The following is a 16,062-nucleotide window of genomic DNA, read 5'->3' as shown; positions in this document are numbered from 1 at the left end:
TTTAAACATTAGGATATAGAAAAGTAAATAGTAAAAGGCTAGAAAAAGATATACCATGCAAATACCTACTGAAAGAAAATTAGTGTAACTGTACTAATATCAGACAAAGTAAAATTTAAGGCAAAGAGTAGTACTAGAGATAAAGAGAGCTCAATGAATCAATTCAACTGGAATATAAAAAATCTAAAATTTGTATGCACTTAATAATAATGACCTCAAAATACATTAAGCAAAAACTGACAAAACTAAGAGGACAAACAGACAAATCTATAAGTATTGTGGGAGACTTTAATACAATTTTCTCAGTAACTTATGGAACAAACTGACAAAAATTATGAGTCTAACAGATTTGAACAACACAACAAACTTGACCAAACTAACATATATAGAACATGTACCCAACAACAGCAGAGCACACATTTTTTTCCTCAAGAACGCATGGAACATTAACCAAAATGGAAGGCATACACAAGGACATGGAACAAGTCCTAATACATTTCAAGGTATTGAAGTAATATAGAGATATCTTCTAATCACAGATAACTGAATTAGAAATCAATAGCAAAGGAGTAAATAGTAAATTCCCAAGTGTTTGAAAATTAATCAGTACCTTTTTTCTGATTCTTAAAAACTTTTTCTTATGCAAAATTTTAAACATACACAAAGAAAGGCAGAAAAGCATAATGAACTCTCATGAATTCACCATCCTGCTTTTAAAATGATAAACTCTTGGCCAATTATATTTCATCCATATCCTCACCCTCCTGCTCCTTCTATATTATTTTGAAGCAAATTCCAGACATCATCACATTTGATCTGAAGCAAAACACTTCTGTATATCCCAGGGGTCGCAGAATAAATCACAATGAAAATTAGAAAATATTTTTAACTGAATGATAGTGGAAATACATTAAAACTGATGGTACTTCTGGCTCCAGCCAAGATGGCTTGGCCCCATTCCTTGCTATTCCTCCCTCTTATAACTAAAAACCACGGATGGAATACAACAAAAAGGAAAAACTCTGAAAGATGAAGAGAGAAGACTGACTGGGGACTTTGGATCTTGAGGAATGACATAGCTGTGAGTTTCCTGTTTGATTTTTGTTTTTTGTCTGTCTCTCATATATCTGGAAGGGGGTGACTGGTGATGGAGAAGTGTACAACATGGAACCATCAATAGGTACAACCCAAAATTCCCAAGAAACCTGTTCCGTATAGTCAAAGGACTAGAAAAAGGGTGGCCTAACAGAATAGAAAATTAATTTGTTAATATCCACCTTACTGTAGGCAAACAAAAGGAAAAACCAACTTCCCCTCATGGTGTTAGCAGGGCCTAGTGGAGGGCTAGACTTTTGGACCCATCAGCACCAGCAAGGTATGGTGCGTTGGCTTTCCACATCGTCATAGGGATCATATCAGTGGTGCCAAACGGAGCTGAACTTCCACACCTACCTGGCAGCAAAGAGACCGAATAAGGCAGTGTGAGGTGGTGCTAGTTGGCACTCCACTTTCCTTAACCAGGCAGTGTCAACTACTGTCAGCAGGACCCACTTGAGAGCTGAACTTCTATCCTCACTGAACTGTAATGAAGCCACACCTGCGTGCTTTCCTCTTTTCCCCCCACAGTCACCCCCCACCTCAGTATTGGTGAGGCCCAGCAGGCAGCTGAACATCCACCCCACCTGGACTTGCACACTACACCTAAACAGGGACACTGCCTGCAAAAAAAAAGATTAAATGGGATCCAGAGCCTCATAGCATGATACCCAAAATTTCCAGGATGAGACTAAAAATCATTTGTCATATTAAGAACCAGGCAACTTTCAACTTGAATGAGAAAAGAGAATTAGACACTAACACTGTGATGACACAGATGCTGGAATTCTGACAAGGACTTTACAGCAGTATTCATAAAAAGGCTTCAGTGAGCATTTGTGACCATTCTTTTTTTTTTTTTTTTCTGGTACACGGGCCTCTCACTGTTGTGGCCTCTCCCGTTGCGGAGCACAGGCTCTGGACGCGCAGGCTCAGCGGCCATGGCTCACAGGCCCAGCCGCTCCGCGGCATGTGGGATCTTCCCAGACCAGGTCACGAACCCGTGTCCCATGCATCAGCAGGTGGACTCTCAACCACTGTGCCACCAGGGAAGACCTGTGACCATTCTTGAATCAAGTGAAAAATTAGAAAGCCTCAACACAGAAAGAGAAGATGTGAAAAAGAACCAAATAGAAATTTTAGAACTGAAAACTGATACAATAATTGAAATTTTAAAACTTACTGGATGGGTGTAACAGCAGTATAAATATGACAGAGGAAAGAATCAGTGAACTTCAAGACAGAACAATAGAAATTATTCAATCTGAACAAGGAAGAGAAAGTAGACTGAAAAGAAATGAACAGAGGGACTTCCCTGGTGGTGCATTGGTTAAGAATCCACCTGCCAGTGCAGGTTACAAGGGTTCAATCCCTGGTTCGGGAAGGTCCCACATGCCGTGGAGCAGCTAAGTCCGTGCACCACAACTACTGAGCCTGCTCTCTAGAGCCTGCGAGCCACAACTGTTGAGCCCACACGTCACAACTACTGAAGCCCACATGCCCTAGAACCCTCACACTGCAACTACTGAGCCCATGTGCCACAACTACTGAAGCTCACGTGCTCTAGGGCCTGCATGCTGCAACTACTGAGCCTGCATGCTGCAACTACTGAAGCCCATGCACCTAGAGCCTGTGCTCTGCAACAAGAGAAGCTACCACAATAAGAATCCTGTGTACCACAATGAATAGTAGCCCCCACTTGCCGCAACCAGAGAAAGCCTGCGTGCAGCAATGAAGACACAAAGCAGGCAAAAAGAAAGAAAATGAGCAGAAATGTGGGACAATAATGAAAGATCTAACATTTATATCATTGGAAGCTCAGAAGGAGAGGAGGAGTGGTGCTGAAAAAGTATTCAAATAAGTAATGATGTAAAACATCTCAAATTTGGCATAAGATATAAACCTACAGATTGAAGAATCTGAGTGGTCCTCAAAAAAATTAAATAAGACTGATCAATAAAAAAAATAGAGAAGGCACAAATTACATATATCAAAACCAAAAAGGTTAATATCACTACAAATACTACAAACATTAAAAAGATGAGGATATTATGAAGAATTTTATGCAAATAAATTTGAAAACTTAAATGAAATTGACAGTCTTACCAAATGCAAATTAACCAAAACAAACACCAGAAAAAAAGAGAAAATCTTAATAGCTCTATATCTTTTAAATGAATTAATTCATAATTTTAAAACCTTCCACTAAAAAACCTTTAAGAACAGATGGCTCAGTTCAGTCATTCTGGAGTGGGGCTGAGAATTTGCATTTCTAATAAGTTCTCAGATGATGCTGATGCTGCTAGTGTAGATAACATGCTTTGGGAATCACTGTTATAGGGTACTTTTCTAGCATTAACAACTGTAAACTCTAAAAGTATGCACATTTTAGAATTTGAATGTGACATACTTGTATCCTTTGTAAATTCTTTTAATGATTTTCCTCCTCTTATTTATCTGTAAGAGCTCTTTATATATTAAAGATATCCATTCTTTGCCAAATACATTGCAGGTATTTTCACCAGTGTGTCATATCTTTCAAACTAATTTATAAATATTTTGTTATCCAAAAATGTTAAACTTTTATATAGTCAAGGGAGAATAGAAGTTATAAATAAAGCAATGAGTCTATAATTGTCAAAGCTGGTAATGGGGACATGGGAGCTCATTGTACTCTATGCTCTACTTTTGTATATGTTTAAAATTTTCCAGGAGTTTCCTGGTGGTGCAGTGGTTAAGAATCTGCCTGCCAATGCAGGGGACGCAGGTTTGAGCCCTGGTCCGGGAAGATCCCACATGCCGCGGAGCAACTAAGCCTGTGTGCCACAACTACTGAGCCTGCGCTCTAGAGCCCAAGAGCCACAACTACTGAAGCCTGCAGGCCTAGAGCCCGTGCTCCGCAACAACAGAAGCCACTGTGATGAGACGCCCACGCACCACAACAGAGTAGTCCCTGCTCACAGCAGCTAGTGAAAGCCCACGTGCAGCAACAAAGACCCAGTGCAGCCACAAATAAATAAATAGATAAATACAATTTTCCAGGATGAAACTATATCAAGCATACCACTTTATCAATATTAGAGTTTATATTTTTTGTCTAAAACATTTGTTAACTTGGTGTTTTTTTAGTCTTAGCTGCGGCACACAGGCTCTTAGTTGCGGTGCACAGGCTCTGCATTGTGGTGCGTGGGCCCTCTAGTTGTGGCATGTGGGCTCCTCTCTAGTTAGAGCACGTGGACTCAGTAGTTGCGGCACGTGAGCTCTCTGGTTGTGGCGTGCAGGCTCTAGAGCGTTCAGACTCAGTTGCCCCGCAGCATGTGGGATCTTAGTTCCCAGACCAGGGATCGAACCCGTGTCCCCCGCATTGGAAGGCAGATTCTTAACCACTGGACCACCAGGAAAGTCCCTAATTAGGTGTTTTGAAGGGTAAATAAAATAGTGTTATTTTATATATTTATAGACCACTGGCTGTACTCATCATAAAAAGCCACAGCGTAAAACTTTTGTTGTATTGATTTCATATTTTTGTGTTTGTTTGAAGTGCTTGAAGCACTTAACATGGAGGAGATGATGTCCGCCATTTCCCGCTGGATGGAAAGCGCAGCACACCCTCTGGCATCAAGGGACAGGGGAAACACTGAGGAAATTCCCATCTTAATTATCGAAGGTTTCCTTCTCTATAATTATAAGTAAGCATTCCCCACTCTAATATTGACTCTGAGTGAATGGGAAAAAAAAACTTTGTGCACTAAATATGCTGTTAATTTAGGCCCCTTGACACTATATGGAATAGAAGCTATTTTCTGACCATTCCGTATGAAGAATGTAAGAGGAGGAGGAGGTAAGTTTTGAAATTGCCTTTGTGGATTGTAATTCAAAAGACAAACTTTAGGAAAAACAAGGAAACAGCATTATTGAGCAATGTGTATATGTCGTTTTTCAAGCAAGAGAAGCCTCAATTCTTCATACAAAGAGCAAGACCTTTTTCCATAAATGGTCACCCACATGGAGTAATGCAAATTACTTTTCTAAGAAAAGGCTCTTGTACAAGCTCTTTGGCTTATCTTTCCTAAATCCTCATATGAAGCAATCCCATGTTGATTATGGTTTTAAATTAGGGGGCCTGTATTCTGCTACAGCCACAGAGAACACCGATTAGTTTAAAGCTTACTACAACATATCAGTATCTCTATCATTATTTACATTAACATTTGTCTCTCAATTCTTTTATAAATCACTAGAGGGGGGAAAATAATTATGAATGGTAGTGAATTAGAGTTCATTTTTTAGATCAGGGGACTAAATCCATTGGGTGTTGTCTTTGTAACTGGCATTGAGTCTAAAAAGTGTAGTCGTAATCCTGTTAAGACTCAGTCTCTGAGTGATTTCCCCGTTGTCCTGACCATTATTTTACTATATTAATTGTGTTTATGTCAACGTAAAGTTTCCTACGTATTTTGATAGTACAAGGATCTACGAGCCTCCAGACACCCCAGGGTACTTTGAGGGCCACGTGTGGCCCATGTATCTAAAGCACAGAAAAGAAATGGAGAACATCTCATGGGAAATCGGTAAGTGCCTTTTTTTCCCCTTTTCCACACTGGCTCTCCTGCCTTCTGTTTCTCTATGGCTCTTGTGCAAGTTTGCCAACTTCTAGATGGTCATTCATTCAGCAAATATTGATTGAATGCCTTCCATGTACAAGGCACTACCCTGGTGATATCAAGGGAAATAAGGCAGACTCAGTCTCTACTCTTATGAACCAGCATTCTATCAGGAAAATGGATGTTAAATGGATGACGCACAAGATTATCCTTTTTAGCTGTGCTGAGTACTGTGACACTGAGCTTCAGGGGGACCGCCCAAGTCTCAGCAATCCGGGAAGGCTTCCTTGAGGAAGCCATATTTAAACGAGATGATAGATATAACTGGACAAAGGGAGGTAACTTGGGGAGATAGAAGGTCACCCCAGATGGTGGGTATGGTGCATGAAAAGACCAAGGGGCACCAGAAGGAAGGTTGTGGTAGAGAAAGCCAAGGCAAGAGGTGATGTTGCTGGTACAGGAAGGGTCCAAACCCTGCAAGACCGTAGACCAGTTAAGGACTTAGGTCATTATCCTAAGGAAAGTGGGAAGCCCTCTACAGAGAGGCTTTATACAAGGATATGGTAGATATAAAATTTTTGTTTTAGTAAGATCCCTCTGGCTATGTGAAAGGTAGATGTAGAGGGTGCAATATTGGACATATGTACTCAGAAGAACTGCATGATAGGATAGACATGGAGGGTGCGGGCAATTGAGGTAACAAGGACAACAGCTCAGGAATTGGCTGGCATTATTTCAGAAAATAGGAAAAAGTGAAGGAGTCGCAGATTTGCAAGGAGGAATGCGAGTCTGTTTTGCACATAATGAAGTTGAGATGCCTGAGGGACTTAAAGCAGTGATTTAGAAATAAATATCTGGATCTATGGGCCTGGGCCAAGAATGGATCCTTGGGATATAGAGTACCACGTGGAGAAGATGCAGGAGGCTGGAGAGAGAAGGGTTTTGGATGGGGTAGAGCAATCAAAACTGACGTATCTTTTCAGAATAAAGGGAGTTGCGCATATTGTGAGAAGCCTCGTGGCCTCTTTGGTAGCTACAGAAAGCACACAGGGCCTCCCCATGATCTGGCGGCTATTATGATCCCTTCTTCAGTCCAGTTCAACCCCTCTTCCCCATCCACAGAGCCTCTCGTGACATTCTGGCCACACCACTCCCAACATGGACCATTGGTTGCAGGGATGTCTTCTTACTACCCCTCTCTCTCTCCATCTAAAATGCAAATCCAACCATGCTCCTACCTTGCTTAAATACCTTCAAAGAGTCTCCAGCCCTTCAGTATAAAATCCAAACAGCCAGACCTCAAGGCCACTAAAGACTAAGGCACAGCTCTAAAATCTCATCTCTATACTGTTCCTGCCTCCCCACATTCTAGCCTTTCCAAACTGAGCATCTTTTCCTTAACAGGCAAAGTTCCTCCTACCTCCCTAACCTCTGCAGTTTTCTGACTAGAAGGCCCTTTCTTTCCTTTAACCTACATAACTTCTGCTTTTTATCCCAAACTGACTATGCCAGTTTTGTTAAAAATATATATTTCATGGGCCTGGAGAATTCAGATTCAGTACACATGTGAACTCAGACCCCCTGCATGGTTTAAGAAGCCTCACAGGTGATCCTGATGTATAAGTAAGCTCAAGAACTACTCCCTTAAGTGGTTTCTTTTTCTTTCTTTCTTTTTTTTTTTTTTGCCATGCTGTGAAGCTTGTGGGAGCTTAGTTCCCGGACCAGGATTGAACCTGGAGTCCTAACCAGTGGACTGCCAGGGAATGCCATAAATGATTGTTTTGAGAAGGGACCTCTTCAGTGCTCCTAAAGTGCCATATGCACAGTGCCACTTAACTCTGTTTCTTCCTTTTTTAATTTTCACATCAGCTAGTTTGAATTTTCTCTGCAATAAATCAAAATTTCCTACCCGTTGTACCTGGCTGTGATATACTTCTCTCTTTAATGGCTATTAATTTCTTTTTAAGTTATGTTCCTGGGTTCTTTGGTTAAACCTATTGGTGTTCTCAAGAGATGCCAAGTGCCAGAGTAAGCATCCTGTATTAATAAGCCTGTTAGCATTTAAACTGCTCTCTTTTCCCCCTTCTCAGTTTACCTAGATGGAACAAAATCTGAAGAGGACCTCTTTTCACAAGTGTATGAAGACCTAATACAAGAACTAGCAAAGCAAAAGTGTAAGTATTGTCCAATCAAAGTGGATTGTGAAGGAGCAGCCAGGAGAAATAGTTCATTACATACCCAAGAATGGTATACCAGACAGCTAATGTAGGAGTGATTGTATCTATTCATGCATTGCTTTGAAGATAGTACAGAATCAGACACTCTGAATGGGTCTAGGGACTTGATTACTTTGTGAGGTTTTTTTTAAGGGTGAAAATATTCACCCTTTGTTATATCTCTTAATGATATTTATGTTATTTAGTTTAAAATTTTTAGTAGATGGCTGTTATTTCAATGGGACTGAAATTATCCTTTGAGTCTAGTGAAGTTAAAATGCTGGTGATCTTCTTTTAATATGTATAAAGTTCCCTTTCTCATTTATTCCTCCTAAAGACTTTTCGTAAATTCTATTTCCCAAAATAAACAAAAAAATTTTTAAATTACTTACTGAGTGTTTCTTCAAGGTTTTCATATCAGACGATACATTTTGCAAGTGACAGAAATCCTCCTAAATCTGGCTTAAGCAGAAATAAAGTACAGGAGTGGCAATGGCTTCAGGCTTAGCTGTATTAAGGAGCTCAAATGGGGTCCTCATGGTTTTGCCTCAATTTCATTTTCTGTTTGGGTATATTTTGAAGTCAGTCTGTCTCCACTGACAGATATGATGTCTTTTGGCAACACCATCCTCCTAGGTCCAACAGCCCCAGTAAAAAGACAGTTTATTCTTTTTCAAGATTGTCTATGAGTTGATAAATGTTGAAGCTGGGTGTTGAGTACAGGGGGTCTATATATTGTTCTCACTAGTTTTGCATATGTTTAAAATTCTTTATTTTGAACATTTTTTAAAGCAGTTTTCCATTTTAGCCCAGTGGAAAAGTCCCAGGAAAGATTTTGATTGGTCCTGCTTGGGTCACATGACTTTTGCTAAACCAGTCACTATGCCTGAGGAGATGGTTTATTCTGATTGGCTAGGACTGGATCATGTACTCATCTTGTAATTGAGTACCTCTCCTAAGACCTCCTGACTTAAGGGGAGAAATTCCCCAAGGGAAAGCAGGGCAGGAGGTAGAAACCAGAAGAAGAAGGATGACAAAGTGTGCTGGGAAAACAAAACTATAGATCTAGCTGTTTCATTGGAACTGTTTGAACTAAAAGGGTTTTCATGGCTAACATACAAAATGCAGTCATCAGCTGGCTCAAGAGATGACATATGAGCCAGTTTGGCAGTGAACAATATTACATGCTCTTTTGGTGAGAAACAAATCCCCCAGTCCGAATCTCAAAATCTCTCAATAAGAATTAGATTTCCTATGCCCTCAGTAAATTCCTATCTGACTAGCAGTCTAAGCCCAGCCAGGTAGCTCATTGATCCTGACACATTCCCAATTTCAGGGTCAGCCCTTCATGTAGACATGAACCTATTTAAAGAAATTTCAGGACCATATTAAAATTTCTTCCTTTAAGTGGAACTTAAAATCCTTGCCAGGAGCTGATTCACTTTGTTATAAAGCAGAAACTAACACACCATTGTAAAGCAATTATACTCCAGTAAAGATGTTTAAAAAAAAAAATCCTTGCCTGCTCAGGTATGCCTGCTCACCCCTGCCATCTTTTACTCTGATAGGCCTCCCATAATGAAGCTCAGGCACCAGCATAAGTGGATACAGAGTGTAGGGTGAAGACAGGGGCTCAGCCTTTGTAAACGATAGCACCTGAGCCAGAGCCACTTCTCTGAGAGTTATTGGCTCCCTTGCTGACCTTGATAAGATACTTATTGGGTGTTTCAGCAGTTGGACATCTGTACCTTTCCATACTCTCAATAATGGCTAATGCTTGGGTCCAATTTTCCTTTAATGACCAAGTCACACGCTGAAGTTTGCCCTTATGATCCACCTGCTGATAAAAGTAAAGGAGCCTTGGGACTTCCCTGGTAGCACAGTGGTTAACAATCCACCTGCCAATGCAGGGGTCATGGGTTCGATCTCCGGTCTGGGAAGATCCCTACATGCCGCGGAGCAACTAAGGCCCTGAGCCGCAACTGAGCCTGAGCTCTAGAGCCCTCGTGCCACAACTGCTGAAGACCGCGCGCCTAGGGCCCGTGCTGCGCAACAAGAGAAGCCACCGCAATGAGAAGCCCGCGCACCGCAACGAAGAGCGCTGCAACTAAATAAATAAATAAATTTATTTATTTATAAAAAAATGAAGGAGCCTTGATCGTGTAGCTCAGGCAAATTGCACCTAATTCCATACCAAGTACCAGCTTGTGCTATCTGGTCCAAGGCCCAAGAATAGCTGGCATGTTTTGATGAGGGCTGAAAGCCCACAGCAAAGTACATTTCTATGTGTGTGACACCCTCCTCTTTCCTTGCCTACATCCTAGAGGTTTGTAAGGAAGTATTCCTTTGTAAGGCTATCTTGCTTGTGTTCAAGATATTGCATAAAGCTTAAAAAGAAAAAAAAAATAATAGCAAAATGTTAGAAAAGACGTAAAATCCAAAGAAGATCAGCTTTTCCTACCTCCAAGATCTATGTTCATTTTTTCCAGTTGCATAAATAAGTTACTGCATTATTTATGACACATCACATTTCCTAGTTCTTTCAACCACAGTACCTGCCAAAGCCAGCCTGGAGGGATCCTCAGCATAGCCTGGTTCAACCCTCAGTATGGGTCTGAGCTAGCCAGGAGACCTTTCCAATGTTTCAGTCGACTACACCTCAAGCTTCTGATAGCATCTCATAAACTGTTTAACTAATTTTCTATTCTAAGCATATAGAATCATAATTGTGATTAAGTAATAATAATGAAAGGCAAACAACAAAGATTGAATTTAATTATTAATGAAACAAATAACCCAGGAGAGTAAGTTTATAAAGTTATATGTTTAATCCTTATTTAAATCCAGACTTTGAGGCAAAATCTAATCATTACCTATTCTCCCTATGACAAGGCAGCCCTAGCTACCAGGAACATTCAAACTCCCTTTAAATAAAATGTTTATTTTCATCTCATTATAAAAACATAATAATTTTTTTAAAATTTTAATCTTTTAGGGAGAAAATAATCACCTATATTCCCACCAATCATCACTGTTAACATTTTGATAAGTACATATCCAATGTTTTTGCTATTCCCATCAGTCTTTTATATGGTTACATGGTTTACATAGTTAATTGCCATGCTTACTTTTGTTTTTAAATTAGTATTTAATATTTAATAAGCTTTATAGAGTCCATTATGTAATGAAACTGAATAAGACTAAATAGTTCTCCCAGTTGAAGGATTCAAGGCTGAGTTCTGTTTTGCTCGTTAAAAGTAAATTATAAGACCTGACAGTGACATCTCACTACAGAAGAAAGATGTCAAATCAAAGGAACAAACATTGTAAAATAAAAATTTAATAAAATGAATTTGGGATATTTTTCTATATTGAATTTAAAATAGTTTCCAGTTACAGAGTAATAGTAGTATAATTATATAGTATAATATCCAAATTAACAAAATTATCGAACCATTTCCTAATTGTTGGATGTTTTGTGGTGTTAGAAAGCTTTTTACATTGACAAATAACATGCGGTAAAAATATCTGCACAAATTACTGGTTTTCTTCTTCTTGAATTAAAATTTTTCAGAAGCAGCACTTGCTTGGTCAAAGAGTATCATCATTTTTATATTTTACATGCTTCAAAGATTAAATAGTATCCTAAAATAGGTGTGCTTTTCCAGCATGAGATATGTAATAAGAATGCGGTAGGCTTATCACTGAGTTTCTAAGCCAAAGTCACTAAGTATTCAGCAAGGCTTCCTTACTTTAAATAAATAAAAAATATTAAAAAAATAAAGATTGAAGGTAAGAATACTTCTTTCCTCAAACCAAGGATAACATTCCAAAACAAGAATTCTACTGTACCAGCCACCTTTTGTGTTTTTCTTCTAGTTCTCAGATTATTTCATTCTTTGAAGTCAAGGATTATTTTATCAATTGCAGATGATATTGGATATCTGATAGCTGAAAATAGGCTTAAATTTAACACGAGGATTAAATGAATGAGACTTGGACTCTATTTAGTTCTTTACAGAAAACCAGCATTTCTTGCCCCACAATCCCTGTAATCTTAACATCCTTAGATGTTAGTGTGAAGATTTAATAAAATAACAATTGGAATTCTCCATTAATTTCTTTTCTATTTATAATTATTCCCCAGGTCTGCAAGTGACAGCGTAGAGTTGGAATGCACTGAATCCTTCCTGGAGTGAATTAGGAAATTCAAAGGAAGCTATGCAAGAACCTTAACCAAGATACAATGTGTACTTCGGTATGATGACAGCCTGTTGTTTCGTTTATTTGCTTCTCTGTTTGTTCTATCACACATGATTTCCTTAACACATGGAAAAGTAAGTAGTTATCCATGACAGTGGACAGGAATTTACTTTAACTTTTTTCTCACTCCAGGAAGTACAAGACACAGCATAGCTCACAAAGAGTGAGTCAGTTTCTCTAGACCAGTGATTGTCAAACTCTTCTGAATGGGACCCGGAGTAAGGAATAAGATATAGATCACAATCCAGTATATATGTAATCTATTGATGTGTGTGTTTGTGTGTATGTATCTATATGTGTTGCATGTATCATATCAAGAATTATAAAATATTTACCTCACATACAATGTACTCTTTTGATATTTCTCTATTTTTAATTTTTTAAAAATATTGGTTACCATCCCATACCAATGCCCACCTCCTGCAAATAAAGGGATTACCAGGAGTAGTCATATTGGTAATCATATTGAATAAATCAACAATTTGCCAACAGTATCTTTTTTGTGTTTTATCCTTGTTGCCGCTGTTACTGTTTTTTATATGTGTCTGAAACCACTGAATCATTTGTGTCACTTATGTTGAGACTTTGTTACAAATAAGGTTTTTATGTGCATGTTTTATTTTGTTTTTGTCAAACCATTGGTCTAAAATAGCAGAAATAAGTTACAGTTACTTCAGTGATATGTAATACAGGGGAGCTTTCATTGAAAAACACAACAGGAGATCTGTATAATCGTATCGTTTTTTTGAGGCCTCATTCAATGCTGAAAGTTAAATTAGTGATCAACTTGTTATTTATTAATAATAGATAGATTGCTCACACCCTCTCAGTCCTTACAAATATAAAATATATTCTTACATTAACTTTAAACATTCTCTACAGACTCATCTGATCAGCACTCAGAACTTAGAAATTTGTAACTAGCTTACACTCACCAATGACTAGGGGGTTTTTTGGTCACACACACTGAAAAAAAAAAAACAAACCTGGGCTCAAATTAAGTTCATCCTTTTAATAGCTATATGTCTTTGATCAAACCATTTAAAGTCTATACTTCCTCTTTATAAGAAGGGGATATCAACAGTGCTTAGTGTGGGTTTAGTGGAGAGTAAGGATAAAGTTCACAATCCTTCATATGGCCCCCAAGACATTCCCTGATCTAGCTTATGAGTGCCTCTCTACCCTCATTTCCAGTCACTCAACCCACTGCTGTTCAGCCATTGGGACCTCCTCTCCTCAAACGTACCAGGACCCTTCCTGCTTCACAGCGGGCTCATGTGCTGCTCCCGATACTTAGAGCAAACTTCTGCAACCCTTCCCTCCAATTAGTCTGCTAACAACTCCTCCTTCAGAAGATGCTGCTTCTCAGAGGATTCCCTCCTCCTTGCCCCGCCCTCATAGGTGCTCTCAAAGTTCTACTTTTCCTTCAAAGCGTTAATCACAATTGTAGTTATACTGCTGCTTACAGAATCACTCATTTAGTGGCTGTCTCTCCAGCTAGACTGCAAGCTGCTTGAAGGCAGGACCTACCTCTGTGACTTAATTACAAACACACCCCTGCTAACTAGCATAGTGTCTGGCACATAATGAACACAATAAATGTTGGGTACTTGTTATAAATTACTACTATGTCAGGAATGAGTTCACATGCAAGCAACGTGTTACTTGACTAATAGTAGCTTATTGGGGTTTATTATTTTTACATAACCAAGAATTATGGATTAGAGTTAGAGTTAGGGTTAGGGTTAGCGTTGTCAGATTTAGGGGGAAAAAAAACAAAAAAGAAAATTAGAGGGCATACAGTTAAATTTGAATTTCAGATAAACTATAAATAACTTTTTAGGGTAAGTCCCAAATATTACATATTGAAGACCTGTTTTTCTGAAATTTAGCAACTTGAAAGTGTTATGGAAAAGCCAGGGTCTTTCATCCTTGCCTTCGGAGCTACCCCAGGAGGTCACAGGAAGGCAGCAGAAGCTCCCCGCACAGTGTCAATTATAAAGGCAGGAAGCTGGGTAGAGCACGCACAGCCAGCCGCAGGCCTCCCAGAGTCACCCAGCAGTGACCCCAACAGCCAGAACTGCCTCCATGGCCACTTCTCACTGAAAGAGAGGCTGGGAAGAGGCGTTCTGAGAGGTTTGAGCTCATTGTGTTTCATTGTCTGGGGATGTTGCCACGGGAAAGAAAAAGCTTTTACTAAGGAAGGAGGAGAAAATAGGTAAGCAACACCAAGTATTAGCACAACCTTTTCTCTGCTTATCCTCCCTGGCTCTGATTTTAGCAAGCTTAGATAGATGTAATTTGTGTTATCAAAACAAGAGGATTTTTTTTTTTTTTTAGTGTAAAAGTCTAGATATGACTTTTCAAACTTTATTTTTTCCAAGAATTTCTGAAATACCATCCCCCACAGAGGGCAATTGTTGATTGAGAAGCATCATACTTGACAGTCATTTCCCCCCATTTCAGCATGTGAAAACAGGTCAGAGAAAGACTCTTTATCTTGAGGAAAAAAAAACACTTTAACAAACATTAAAAATGTAAACGTTCAGGGCTTCCCTGGTGGTACAGTGGTTGAGAGTCCGCCTGCCGCTTCAGGGGACACTGGTTCGTGCCCTGGTCCAGGAAGATCCCACATGCCGTGGAGCGGCTGGGCCCGTGAGCCATGGCCGCTGAGCCTGCGCGTCTGGAGCCTGTGCTCCGCAACGGGAGAGGCCACAACAGTGAGAGGCCTGCGTACTGAAAAAAAAAAAAAAAGTAAACGTTCAAACGGGGAAGAAGTAAACATTTTTGCTTACTACTATGAGTGAGAAATAAATCAGGAATTTGAAATAAAGAATACTAGTGCTTCATTTCCAGTGTATGCTTTCACATTTAGTTACTCTTATCAAAGCAGTTAATGGGATAGATATCTGTTTAGAAAGACACATGCTCTTTATTTATTGAAAAGGAGCAAATCTGCTGAAGACTTCACCTTCTATGTATAAATAACCTCAATCCCTATAGGATGAATTTGCTGTAGGAAGGTTTCATTGTGCTTAATGTTAAACCCAGAGGAGGAAATTTAGAAGAGGGCCTCATACACAGACTGTTACAGTAAAGGGTGAGATTCAAGCCCACCAAGTTACCTTTTAAGGATACGCTTGGGTAGTGCATAGAATCATAAAATGTTGGAGCAGTATCAACTTGTCTAATGTTCTATATTTATGTGTAGAAATTAGAGCCAGAGTTGGTGACCTGCCCAACCCCATGCAGCTAGTTATTGGCAGGACCAGGGACAGGACATAATCCCTACACCACATGAACACGCACACACATATTTTTCATTTTAAAGCGAAAAACGGCAGAAAAATATCTTGCTAGCATGCATCTCACCATCTTTCCTTCAAAGGGAGCAAATTGGAAAGGCAAAGCCTATGTCGGGAAAATGAAGCTTTCTGTTCTGGGCTGTTGGAGCTTTGTCAAGGAGGCAAGCCAACTCATGAGGTTATCTGAGGGGCAAGGAGCAGTGGTGAGCTAATGTGAGCTCCATGCCACTGTCTGCTATGCTGGCCTTAGGTTTGTGGCTCTAGCTCTTCTTCCAGTAACTGCAGTCATGGTGGAGACCTAGGGAAAAGCAAGGGTATGGAAAATGTAGAATGGGCATTACTCTCCGCTTCTGTGTACTCACAGAAACAGATGAAAATTGCAATAGCAGCTTTGGGGCCTGCATCAAGGTAGCATGACCTGCAGATAAGAGAACATCAAAAACAGAATTTCTTACCAAAGTGAACATAGCTGATGCATTCATGCCCACGAGTCCAGAAACACATCATCAATGTAAAAGTAGAGATTAAAATATTATTTTCCGTGCTAGCTTCCAGATCCCAGAGAAGTTAGGTTGTCTT

General features: G+C 39.6%; 1 protein-coding gene across 2 annotated transcripts in view; it reads left to right on the top strand.

Annotated features, from left to right (window-relative positions):
• Positions 1 to 12,757, top strand: part of NMRK1 (nicotinamide riboside kinase 1) — a 32,179-nt gene extending 19,422 nt beyond the window's left edge. Inside the window, exons 5-10 of one of the 2 annotated variants that reach the window (XR_003790870.1) lie at positions 4,637 to 4,784; positions 4,865 to 4,936; positions 5,560 to 5,666; positions 7,790 to 7,873; positions 12,063 to 12,173; positions 12,311 to 12,757. Coding sequence is in view for 1 of the 2 variants with exons in the window: in XM_029203711.1 (XP_029059544.1) it covers positions 4,637 to 4,784; positions 4,865 to 4,936; positions 5,560 to 5,666; positions 7,790 to 7,873; positions 12,063 to 12,082 (431 nt within the window). In the remaining variant the exon portion in view is untranslated. Of the gene's footprint in view, positions 1 to 4,636; positions 4,785 to 4,864; positions 4,937 to 5,559; positions 5,667 to 7,789; positions 7,874 to 12,062 lie in introns of both variants that reach the window. The other variant, XM_029203711.1, reaches the window with a different exon arrangement.
• The last annotated feature ends 3,305 nt before the right edge of the window (positions 12,758 to 16,062 follow it).

The sequence above is a fragment of the Monodon monoceros genome, unplaced genomic scaffold (assembly GCF_005190385.1).
Source record: "Monodon monoceros isolate NGI ecotype Baffin Bay Population unplaced genomic scaffold, NGI_Narwhal_1 Super_Scaffold_5, whole genome shotgun sequence".
NCBI classification, from domain to species: Eukaryota; Metazoa; Chordata; class Mammalia; order Artiodactyla; family Monodontidae; genus Monodon; species Monodon monoceros.
Note: the sequence above shows the minus strand (reverse complement) of the source record. Positions and strands in the feature narration are given on the sequence as shown.